The sequence below is a fragment of the Equus quagga genome, chromosome 14 (assembly GCF_021613505.1).
Source record: "Equus quagga isolate Etosha38 chromosome 14, UCLA_HA_Equagga_1.0, whole genome shotgun sequence".
NCBI classification, from domain to species: Eukaryota; Metazoa; Chordata; class Mammalia; order Perissodactyla; family Equidae; genus Equus; species Equus quagga.
In genome coordinates, this window is record NC_060280.1 from 13,770,552 (window position 1) to 13,783,845 (window position 13,294).

The window sequence follows — 13,294 nt, forward strand, 5'->3', positions numbered from 1 at the left end:
TGTCCGCACCCGGGATCCGAACTGGCGAACCCCGGGCCGCCGGAGAAGCAGAAAGTACGAACTTAACCACTGCGCCACCGGGCCGGCCCCTGTAGCTAACCTTTTATAAAAGACGGAGAGAGCAAAGCATACTCTTCACTCCTGGCATTGCCTCTTCTCAGAAGATGAACACATCACTTCCCTAATGATGAAGGCTCTTGCTCAGCCATGGAATGTATTTTCCTGCCAAGTGAACCACTAGGATGGCCAAGTTTTTTTTTTGGCTATTTTTTTCCTTCAAGAAGAAATCAAATTTGAATTCCAAGCAGCCTTCCTGTAATGAAAGTAAGTTCACATTCTGGCAGTAAGCAGGAATGTGAAGTTAGCAGAACTTCCATAATCATAGACAGACAGCTGTCAGTCATTCCTACAACACACTGAATTAGACCTCTGCAATATTAAGATAGAGTTGACGAGATAAACGTGGTGAAAAAAATCCAACCTGTGTAGTATTAATACCCTCCTTCTTTCCTAAAATTCCTTCGTCTTTTTTACATTTTTGTTTCTGATGCCCTCATTATCATTTTCTCTATTAACCCTAATAAGGGACTATCCAATGTATCATGTAACTCTTTCCAAAATCCCACAGGAGAAAATCAGCTATTCTGTTGATAGACTGAAGTGGTCTAAAATGCTGTGATTGTCAAGTAACCCAATGGTATATTTATGTCTCTTTTTATTAATAAGCTTTTTTGCCCTTCTTAATAATTCTTTTTGGTAAATAAGACCATCATTTTGAGTTCGCAGTGGCCTGAATATGCTGTATACTCAGGTTCGCAGAGAAAAGAACCTTTCAGAAAAAGATCACTTTTGTTTGTTTATTTGATGTTTTCTGTTTTATTTTGGTTCTTTTGTTTTCACTTTTTTTTTCAACTGAAAGTTGAAACAGTTTTATTTTGAATAGTATCCCATTTTATAGATACACCACAATTTGTCCATTCTCCAGTTATTTTCAGTTTTTGGCTATTATGAATAAAACTGCTATGATATTCTTATGTAAATCCATTTCTGGACAAAAGTTTTCATTTTTTTGGGTAAGTACCTAGGAGTGGAATTGCCAGGTCATAGGTAAGTTTATATTTTACTTTATAAGAAGCTGCCAAACTGTTTTCCAAAATGATTATGCCATTTTAAATTTTCACCACCAATATATTAGAGTTCCAGTTGCCCCAATCCTTCCCAATATTTAGTGTTGTAATCCATTCTAGTGGGTGGGAAATGGTATCTCACTGTGGTTTTAATTTGCATTTTCCTGTTGACTAATGATGTGTCATATCTTTTCATGTGCTCATTGGCCATAACTATATCTTCTTTTATAAGGTGTTTGTTCAAGTCTTTTGCCCATTTTTAAATTAGATTGTTTACTTTTTTGTTGTGTTTCTGTAGTTCTTTATATATTCTTGATACAGGTTCTTGTCAGATATGTGTATTGTGAATATATTTTCCCAGTCTGTGCTTTGACATTTCATTTTCTTAACAATGACTTTTGATGAGCTGAGTCTTAATTTTGATAAAGTTCAATTTGTCATTCTTATTGTATATTTAGTGCTTTATATGGCATATCTAAGAATCTTAGCTTACTCCAAGGTCACTAAAATATTCTCCTACATATTCCTTGAGGAGTGTTATAGTTTTTGCTTTTTTTTTTGTTAGGATTCGTCTCAATTATTGGGGGTAGTGTGTGATAAGAGGTCAAAGGAGACTTTTTTCCACATGTTTATCCACTTGTTCTAACACTATTTGTTGAAAAGACTATCATTTCCCACTTCAGCACCCTAGATCTTTATTGAGAATTGACCGTGTCTGTGAGGGTTTACTTCTGAACTCTGTTCTGTTCCCCTCATCTATTTCTTTATGCTTATACCAACACCACACTCTTTATTACTCTAGATTTTGCAATGTCACGAAGTATTTTTTACTGTAAGTCTTGAAATCAGGTTGTTTGAATCCTCCAATTTTCAAGTTTGTTTTGGCTGCTCTTACTGCTTTATTTTTCATGTGAATTTTAAAATCAACTTGTCAACTTCTAAAAAAACCTCTTTGGGGGGATTTTTATTGGGATTGGGTTGAATCTATAGGTAAATTTGGAAAGAATTAATGTCTTAACAACATTGAGTCTTCTGATCTATGGACATGGTGTGTCTCTCCATTCATTTAGGTCTTCTTCAGTTTAACTCACTACTATTGTATTGTTTTCAGTGTAGAGGTCTTGCACACTTTTTTCATTAAATTTATTCCTGTGTTTTATTTTTTTCTGCTATTATGAATGTAAACTTAAAAAAATTATTTTCTAATTGTTTGCTGCTAGTATGTAGAAATACAATTGATTTCTGTATTTTTATATTGTATATCGCAATATTGCTAAATTCATTTATTCTAGAAATTATTTTGTAGATTCCTTAGGATTTCCTATGTAAACAATTATATTATCTCTTAATACAAATAGTATTCCTTCTTTTCCAATTTGTATTCTTTTTCTTTCTTCATCTACAGAAGAGCGTTGATTAGCGATGGTGAAAGTAGGTATTCCTTGCCTTGTTCTTTATCTTGGGGGAAATCTTTCAGTAGTTCACTATTAAGTATGATGTCCTACAGGTTTTTCTTAAACGCCATTTATCAGACTGAGGAATTTCCCTTCTGTTACTAGTTTCCTGAGAGTTTTTAACATGAATGAATATTGAATTTTGTCAAAACTATTTTCTGAATCTATTGTGATGATCATGTTTTTTTCATTTGTTTTGTTAATATAGTGAATTACATTGCCTGATTTCAAATGTTAGATTAATCTTACATTCCTGAGATAAATCTTACTTGGTCATGATTTATTATTTATTTTACACATTGCTGGATTTAACTTGCTAATATTTTATTAAGAATTTTTGCGTTTATCTTCAAATCTCTGTCAGGGTACGATGTTGCCTCATAAAAGGAATTTGAGAAGTGTTCTTTCTTCCTCTACTTTCTTAGTTTATGTAAGATTATTATTAGTTTTTCCTTAAATGTTTGAAAGAATTTACCAGTGAAACCATTTGGGACTGGAGTTTTCTTTGTGGGAAGGTTGCTGCTTCTAAATCTAATTTCTTTATTAGCTGTGAGTATTCAGGTTTTCTGTTTATTCTTAAATGAATTTTAGTAGTTTGGTCTTACAAGGAATTTGTTCATTTCATCTAAGTTGTCAAGTTTATTAGAATTAAGTTATTCACAATATTCCTTTATTATCCTTTTGATGTGAGTAGTATCTATAGTGAAATCTCCTCTTTCAATCCAAATATTGGTATTTTTGTTTTCTCTTTGTGTTGATCAATCTTACTAAGGATTTAGCAATTTTATTATCTTTTCAAATTACTAACCCTTGGCTTTGTAAATTGTCTTTATTGTGTCTGTTTTGTTTTTTATTGATATCTACTCTTTATCCATTCTGAAAATCTCTGATTTCAATTGGATTATTTAATTCACTTATATTTAATGTAATTATTGAATTTGATGGGCTTAAGTCTTAGAATTTGCTGTTTGTTCTCTATCTGCTCTCTCAGCTTTTGGGCTTCTGTTTTTCCTTTTCTTCCTTTGGGTTAATTGAATCCTTTTATTATTATTATTATTACTATTATTATTGTTATTATTACTAAGACTTTATTTTTTTAGAGCAGTTTAAGGTCACAGCAAAATTCAGGGGAAGGTACAGGTACAGAGATTTCCCGTATACTCCCTGCCCTGACACATCCATAGCCTCTTCCATTATCAACATCCCTCACCAGAGTGGTAGATTTGTTATAATTGATGAATCTACCTTGATACATTATAATCACCCAAAGGCCATAGTTTACATTAGGGTTCATTCTTGGTGTTGTACATTCTATGGGTTTGACAAACATTTAATAACATATATCCATCATTATGGTATCATGCAGAGTATTCTCACTGCCCTAAAAATCCTCTGTGTTCTACCTCCTCACCCTCCCTCCCTCACCCATGACAACCACTGATCTTTTTACTGTCTCCTTTTGAATTCTTTCTTTTCTTTTCTTTTTTGCTGAGGAAGATTTGCCCTGAGCTGACATCTGTGCCAATCTTCCTCTATTTTGTATGTGGGTTGCCACCACAGCATGGCCACCGATGAGTGGTGTGGGTCTGTGCCCAGGAACCAAACCCAGGACACTGAAGTGGAGCACGCCAAACTTAACCACTAGGCCTTGAGGCAGGCCTCTGAATCCTTTTATAGTCTTCCATTTGAATTATTCTATTGGCGTTTTAGCTGTCCTTTTTTCTGTTCTTTTTAAAGTTATTTTTCCTAGTGATTCACATTGCATCCTTCATTGAGTATCCTTACAATTAAAATTATACCACTTCTCATAAAATAAAGCAAACTTTAACAATTTAATTCCATTAATTACCCTCATCTTTTGTGCTACTGTGCTTCTGTTCTCACATATTTTACCTTTTCATGTGTTATAAATCTCACCATGCGTTCTATTTTGTATTAAATAGTCCCTTGTCTTTTAAAAACAGTACTCAGTTGTTTATGAAATCCAAAGAAGAAAAAGTTTTGTTTTATTTAGTCACATATCTATCATTTTTTATTTTCTTCCTATATCCAAGTTTCTATCAGATGCTTTTTCTCTTCATCTTGAACAGTTTCCTTCAATATCTCTTTTGGTATGTGTCTGCAGGTAAAGCATGTGCTCACTGGATAAAACTCTAAATTGACTTGCTTTTTTTCTTTCAGTGTTTTAAAGATGTTCTATAGTCTTCTAGCCTTCCTTGTTTCTAATGAATAATCAGCTATCATTTTTATTATTGTTACCTTATATGTAACGTGTCCTTTTTCTCAGGAATTTTCCCTTGGTCTGGTTTTTAGCAGTTTGACTAGTGTCCAGGTATGGTTTTCTTTGTATTAATTCTGCCTGCATTTATCTAAATGTCTTAAACCTGTAAGCTGATGTTTCTGACCAAATTCAGGTAATTTTCAGCTAGTGTTTCTTCAAATATTTTTCGGTCATGATTCTGTCTCTCTTCTCTTTCTGGAACTCCAATTACACAATTTTAGGACATTTAATATTGTTCTATGCATTGCTGAGTCTCTATTTACTTTTTCAGCTTTTTTTCTTTCTGTTTTTGAGACTGGGTAATTTCTTTTGATGTATTTTCAAGTTCACTGACTCTCTATCTCTTCTCCAAACTTCTGTGAAGACTTTTCAGTAAATTTCCATCTCAAATATATTTTTCATTCTAGAATTTCCGTTTGTTTATTTTTGTAGTTACATTTCTCTGGGGAGTTTCCCCCATTTATGCATGCATTATGACAATCTTTTCGTTTGAGTCTTTGAACATGTTTATAATTATTACTTTAAAGTCTGTGTCAGCTAATTACACTATCTGAATCATCTCAGTTTCTCTTTCTGTTGACTTTTTTTTGTCTCTGGGTCACATTTTCCTGGTTGTTTGAACAACTAGTAATTTTTTATTATGTATTGTACACTGTGGATTATACATTGTAGAAACTCTGGCTTCTGTATCTTCCTGTATTAAGAATGTTAGTTTTTGTACTAGGAAGGAGTTAAATTACTTATGATCCCATTGAACTTGTGAAGGCTTAGTTTTGCACTGTTGGGGAGAATCTGTTTCAGTTTTGTCTTAGTTCTGGGGCAATTCTTGGTCCTGGCGTATGGTTTGTATTTCTAAGGAGTGGCCCCTCTGTGGTTTCAGTGGAAAGCCTAAGGTGTTCCTGACGCCTCTCTAACTTGGTAGGATTCAAATCCAAATTCTGTTTCCCTATATATGGGCATCAGCTGAAATTTATACTCAGATTTTTCATATTACAGCCCTACTTTCCACTGCAATTATTGGAGTCTTCCCTATACATGTGAAGTTCAGAGGTCAGTCACTCAGAAACCTCAAACTCTGTCTTCTGACACATTCAGCCAATGAAGACTGACTTTCTGTTTGCATTCTAGCTACTCCATGCTATGCAGACTGGGGAGTGTCCTCATGGGAAAGCTGTGAAAACAGGGATCTCACTCAGTGAAATTCCTTTCTTTCTAGGATTGAATCCTCTCCTTTTTCTTCTTAATTTTGGTAGATCTTAAGTGACTTCAAATGGTTGTTTTTTAATATTTTTTCCAGAGTTTATAATTATTATCTGCTTGAAAGTTAGTCTGATATAAGCTATTCTGCTATTACCAGAACTAGGTCTCAGAAGAGAATCTTTTGTGCCAGCATATTTGCATATATCACATTCATTCTGTCTGACAAAATGTAAGTTTTAATGGGCCTGTGAGCAGGTATTTATTCACCTTTTTTCCTCTATTCTTCATTATCAATTCACTGTCATTGAGTCATTGAGACTGTTCTGTGGTAATTTCTCATTTAGTTTCCATTTAATCTCTTCTAGAACATGTTTGCTCGGGTCCACTACCCTGCTTAAAAACCTTAAAGACTTCTTGGCTTGGCATTCAAGGAACTTAGCAATCTGGCACCTACTTACTTTTCTAATTTATCTCTTAGTATCTCTCTATTTTTTCTATAAGCCAAGCCATAGCCAGCTTCTTTTTATTCCCTAAAACCTACCATACTTTTGTTATAATTCTGTGCCTTTATTCACACTCATTCTCCAGCCTGAAATACTTTCACACTCGTACCTGCCGGTAAATTCTTACTCTTCCTTTCAGATGCTGCTCAAGTACCACTTTGTCTCTGAAGCCTCCCTGATATTCATCTCTGTCCATTCCAACAACATTAATAGCTTCTCTTCTCTGCTTTCGTAGTATTTTAAAATTACCTTTGTGAGCACTTATACTGTTTTATAATTTTCTATTTATGTGTCTATTTCCCTCCTTGGACCAAATTCCTTAAAAACAAATGAATAACATTTGTTATTATTCTTTTTATACCCTATCACAATGCTAGGTACATCTGAAATTTGTCAGAAGTGTTTGCTGAATTAATGCATAAATAAATGATTACTGGGCACATTATAGAGTTAGCCAGAGTTCCTCCTTAGGGAGAACTTTATATATATACAAACCCACACCAATCACCTACTCATTCACTCACATAACCCTTGGAATTTCCCCAGGAAGGGGGCCTCTCTAGGATTAGTTCAGGACCATTGCCATGGGCCATGATGGTTAAACTGGCCTGCTTTCCAACCCACCTGGAAAAACTCAAGTCTCTGTCTTCTCTTTAAATCATTTAAATCACAGATTCCTAAGGAGATCTTTGCCTTGGCAATTTCTATTTTTACCCCATAGACTATCTTTCTTTATCTAACTGAAAGTTTGCCTTTACACAAACTGTGATATGGGAGACGAAGGCTAAATTAATCAATCCACACCCCCTCGGGGAGGTTGGAGAGATCGGGAATTCTGGAGTACTGAGGACTAGTGCTTTCCCTTGGTGCCTAGTGCCGTGCTGTTGACCTCCTAGCCTTTCAGTGACTGCTGTTTAGGAGTGCTTTTGCTGATAATCAAAGACTCTTGGTCAGCTGGAAAGCATTATTCTCCAGGTACAGAGCTGTGGGTCTAGGCTTCTTCTAGTTGCTTTCCATGAGAAGGCACATCATGAACACTGAACTCACAAATGATTCCTCTGCTATTAAAAGTAAAAGAAGCTACCTCATAGAATTGTGAGACATTCCCTGGGACAATTCTGGATTCTGACACAGAGCGTTGGCTATTTTAGAGTGAAGTGCCTTTTTTTTTAACTTGATGTTATTTTCGAAAATGAATGAAGCAGTATGAAGTCATGCTTGACATGTAGATTTTAAAGTTAATTATAACAGAAGAGGGATTTTAGGCTTCAAATATTCTGACTAATAGCATACCTTTTGAAAAAAAATTCTATAGTATTTTATAGAATTTTCCTTATGTTTAAAAGGGCTTTCATAATATACAATCTCCATTTGTAAATTTCTGAATTTATACACACATATCTAGTCATCTGTATTTTTACTGCTGCGATAATAATTCCCTAACTATTTTGTTTCATGAAGCAAAGTTTAGGGAAGTTAAGGACACTTTCTAAATATTCTTTTGACTTTGTGGCCTCTTAATGGTTTCTTAAAATTCTGACTCTGATAAGATATCAGGTCAAGTTTAAAAGTGGTTTGAAACCCTTGTCTCCCTGGATGCCTCTTCTTCTTCCCAAATCTTGGTTCATCAATAAAAATTCCTAGTTTAGCTTAGGATGTCCCCATATATTTTTCAGTCGACTCCCCTTGGAAGAGAGAAGGGGAGGCAAGAAAAAGATGTGCGAGTGCCCTGGAGTATTTTCTATTTTCCCTTTCTTAAATCATGTTTTTATACCATGTACTCTACTTGGATTTCTCAATTTCTGGGAGCAGTCCTGTGAGTCCTAGAGATCTGCTGTGTCACGTCGGTGTCAGTCAGTGTCACGTAGACAATATGTGCTATGGGAGGAAGGGGAAAGGTCAGTGTAGGGCAGTTGGTGGAGTGGGACCTGAGCTCTGTTCCTTGGAAAAGGTAGATTTTAGTAAGGTAGAAGAGAGTAGGAAGGACATGCTAAAACTACAGTACGGAATGAAAGGGAGAGAAGTTAGATACATATGTGACGCGTCTGGGAGAATCAATTGGTATGGAGTAGATGATCTGCTAAAACTAGAGTCTAAAGTCCACGTGAGCTCTACCAGTCTGTGGGAGATTAAAACTTCCCGTTCACAATGAAACACATCTTTTAAATGAATAAATAAATGGAAGCTGACTATTTGGTTTTGCTGGAGGTAGAGAGAAAGCTATGACAGTAAAAGCAGATCTCAAATGTTAATCACCTGTGGCATAGTAGTTAACTTAGAATAATATTGAAATGTTTTTGCATCTGACACTCTCCACAAGCCTGTCTCCTTTTATGTGTATGCATGAAAGTATATAAATTGCTGAATCCATGTCAGTTGTGAAGTAATGGCACTGAGGGCATCATAAATTACCATGGTGATCCTCAAGCGAAGACAGTGTCGTATCTGAATGAGTATTTCACTTCCAGAGTAATGTATGCCTTCATCTGGCCCAGCAGTCAGCATATTGCCCTGTGTTGATGGATATTGTCAGCTGGAAGCTACACTACATTTCACTGCACAATAAACATGGCTGTCAAACCCATATAAAGTGAAATCAATTTATCCTGTATGGTCAGTGCATTTTAAATGAAATTAATGTACTGTGGGTATGGTGGCAAAAAGGTAGCATATTAGTTATGCATCTTGGGATCTGAGACTTCTCATGTAAGGGATCATTCTGTCTAGTAGGACTAAAAGAAGAGCTGTTTATAAACTATGTTATTTTCACATGGTCTTCAGAAAGTGGCCCCTGTGCCCTCCCTCATGTTTAGAAAAGAATTGAAAGTATGAGCCGATTCAGCCTTTTTATCCTGTCTTTTATTTGCAATAAATGATGACCATATTTGCCAAATAATAGTGCACTTTATTGTTCTAATTTATTACTAGCTCTGACACAAATAAATTTCTACTTAATCAAGGTATCTAGGAACGGGGTAGAAGGGCCAGAGATTGATTGGGAAATGTTCCTGTATAATCACTCCACTGAGCTGGATTTACTTTTCCCAAAAAGTAGAAATGTTGGTTTTAATGTATATTTTGCTTCTAAACTTTTGGGAGTGGGTTTTCCTGTTTATGCGGTAGAAGCCCTGGCTGAGGCCATCAGTCCAACCACTTTACATTTAACCATAGAGGTTCTCAATCTGGAGGGTGATACTTAGCAGCTGCCACAATGCAAAGCATACATCAGTGTGTCATGCTGGTAGGGTGCAGAAAACAAGCAAGAGCTATGTCCATTCATCCATTTATTCAATCATTCATTACTTTACCATATTTTACTAATTGAAACTCTATATGCCAAGCGCTTTACTGGAACCTGGGATACGGCAGTGAATGAGAGCCAGTTCCTGCCATATCCTCAAGGGGCTTTCAATCTAGCATGTTACTGGAGTCACCTCTTTGGAAACTATAAAATATCAGGAATTTAGACCTAGTTTCTTAGAGGAATGTTTAAGAACTACCCTTAAATGGCAGAAAAAGATACTGGGACCCTTGAAATGAATGCCTGTTAGTCTACTACTTTTGCATATGAGTTGAAAACAAAACAATCTTTTACTTAATAAATATTTATTGAGTATCTATTATGTGAGAAATCCTGGGGATCTAAGAATGAATACAACGTACACACTAACTTTAGGGGTCTCATGTTCCTGGGGATGGAATGGGAAGATTAGAGAGAGAGTCACATAAACAAGTAACTACTTTGGAGCATGGAGCATAAAAGAAAGGAATGAATGTAGCCTGGAGAACATCATTGCAGATGCTGTTCCTTTGGCCTGAATTACTCTTCCATCTGTCTTTACTGCCCTCCTCTATTCATGTGCTAATTCCTGTTCATCCTCCAAGACTCAGCCTAAGCATCACCCCTCCTAGGAGGCATCGGCTGACTATCCTGTGAGGTGTCCTCTTAGTGCCCTGTTCACCTCAGTGTCACAACACTTCTCATACTCTCTGTTATAATTGTCTCTTTGGGATGGGTCTCCCCTCTGAACTGTGAGCTCCTTAAAAGCAGGGGCTGTTTTATTCACCTTTGTATCCCTAGCACCTGGTGTAAAGCCTAACTCGTAGTAATTGTTCAATTAGTACTTTTCATTGAATTAATTCATTCATTCATGAATCACACCACATTTGAATAGGCCTTGAAGGATGAGTGTGAGTTAGCATGAAGAATTAGGAGAAGGGCTTCCAGGCAGTGAGAGGAGCACTGGCCAATGAACAATATTGTGAGAGAGAGTTCTATTTGAGGCAAAGAGATAGTTTGAAGTGGCTGCAATTGTTGGCAAATGAGGGTATAATGATAGGTAAGAGTCTGCTCTTGAAGGGAGGAGTCACAGCAGGAAACCTTACCATAAAACGATGCCAGTCATTGCTTTATCATCATCTGGAACAGATTGCAGTAAAAATGTGCTAGGCATATAAAAACATGCAAAATTAATTCTGCCCAGTGTGTCTTTGAGGCCTACATCAGAAGGGCCTGTAGAATTGTCATTTGGAACTGTCTTCTTCTTCCAAGAGGTCACTTAAAAAGAGGGAAATTGTAGGGAAAACAGCTGAACCAGGCGGCAAGCTGTGTTACATTATCCAGATAATAATGCTTTGCACCCATCTTGTTCTTCCTGCCCTGACGTTACAGGAAGTAAAGCAATGAATGGCTCTGCAGCTAAACTACAGCAGTATTATTGTTGGCCAACAGGAGGTGCCACTGTGGCTGAAGCGCGAGTCTACAGGGATGCCCGTGGCCGGGCCAGCAGCGAGCCACACATCAAGCGACCAATGAATGCATTCATGGTTTGGGCGAAGGATGAGAGGAGGAAAATCCTTCAGGCCTTCCCTGACATGCATAACTCCAACATTAGCAAAATCTTAGGTGAGTGCAGCTGCTGATGCTGATCTTCTACCCCGTGAGTGGAAAGCATAATTTGACATCCAAGGGAGCCTGTGGTTTGCAGAAGTTAGATGTAGTTCAGCAAACTGCCTCAGGAGACTTAGTCATCATGTCTGCGTCCCCCACCCCACAATGTGGCATTTAGGTTTAGGAGTTATTACATCCACCAGGTACCAGGGCAGGACTGACTAAAAACATAGAGACAAAACTATTTATAGTATGTGTTAATACTGTGAATTTGGCAACTCTGAGAGGTCACTGCTCCACAGGAATCATGGAGACAAGCGTTATCACCTTTTCTTATTCAGTCTTCTTAAATTCATCAGTTGCTGTGAAACCTGGGAAACACTCATAGACCCTACGGTTTTCTGCATCAGTGGTCTTGGCTTCATATGGCTCCCTGAAAGAACTCATCAAGGACTAGGGGTGAGGCCCCAAATAGTGTGAAATTCATGGAGTGTAGAACAGTGCCTCTAATGATAACTTTAAAACTTGTAAAATAAAACTCCATTTACTTTAATAAGATATGACTAGTTCAAATTTCATAGCAGCGAGTTGAACACATGGACCACAGAGCAGAGGCCCGTTTTGTGGTGAATTGCCAGAGCGGTTCTCTTGTTCCTCAGGATTAAACTGAAGCCTTGTTCTGTTAGTGTAAAGCTTGCCCAGTGCAGATTATACAGTTTGGAATTATTGTGCTCAACATGTCGAACATATTTTATTCAACATGCAGCATTACAGTCAACATGTTTCCTCTTTAAAAAGAAAAAACACAGAAGGCACTGTTCTGCTTAAGCTGTCATGATGTGACAAAATCTCAAAGGGAGCCGTTTAAGAAGCCGAAAAACATCAGAGACTTAAACTGTGGTTTTCGTTTTTTAAATGTTTTGTTCCAAAGCAATAAACATTTAACCTGAGTAAATACCAGCGATCTGGACGCACGCAAATACACGTTTTGTCACTGTATAAATAATTTAACTTGATTCTGAGACATTTTGAGCCAGTGACCTCTAAGAAAATTTAAAACATACAGAAGATCAAATAGTGGTGAAATTTTAAAATACAAGTTTTTCCTTTCGACTTTTGAATCTCAAGATGGATACTAAGTATTACAATTAAGTGGGGTTTTATTTTTAGAGGTTCAGGGATGTGCATAGGTGTATTTTTTTTAATTGAAATACCTTCAAACTAAAATGCTCCTAATAGACATATTAAAATTTTTTTCTAATTAATAGGCATTCAAAAGAAAATCAATGTTTCTCTGTCCTTAAAGTTTGATATCTAACTTTGCAATTTTTAAATTTTTTTGCCGTTTTGGTAGCAGTATGAGAGAGCTCTCAGATGGGCACAGAACCTCCCTGTTTCCATTTTGGCAGCTGTGGGGAATCTATATTATTGGTGTGATTCTGTGAAAAAAAAAATTATTAAGAGTATAGTAAGTGCATTCATTAAAATGTAAACTTTTAAGCGCAAGCATTTCGAGAGCACCGAGAATCCTCTGTGAAGTGGGGCTTTCAGCTGCTGGGAGCCTGGCACACAGAGGCCTGTCCCAGAGACTTTCTGCACAACTTCTGCACAACAATCAGGAAAGAACAGGGATGGATGTGCTCTTAAAGCAGACCGGGATATTGCTGGCTACAGAGAATATTTGTACAGCTTTCCCATTTGTTTATGTATGAAAAATCTCCACCGAAGAATAGCGAACATCCAGTCAGCACAGCTGTTACCGCTTTATTCACCAGCGAGACACAAAAATGCAATTTGATACATGTAAAAAAACACATCCCTTCTTCGTCAAGTGTTTA

The 13,294-nt window shown here is 36.7% G+C and overlaps 1 protein-coding gene across 28 annotated transcripts in view; it reads left to right on the forward strand.

The window, feature by feature from the left end:
* The window catches only part of SOX6 (SRY-box transcription factor 6), a 572,550-nt gene that overhangs the window by 540,536 nt on the left and 18,720 nt on the right, over positions 1–13,294 (forward strand). For 24 of the 28 annotated variants that reach the window (XM_046637752.1, XM_046637768.1, XM_046637749.1 and 21 more), the window contains one exon: positions 11,238–11,471. In XM_046637752.1, coding sequence (XP_046493708.1) covers positions 11,238–11,471 — 234 coding nt within the window. The remainder of the gene's footprint in view (positions 1–11,237; positions 11,472–13,294) is intronic. The other 4 variants (XM_046637777.1, XM_046637761.1, XM_046637769.1 and 1 more) reach the window with 1 other exon arrangement.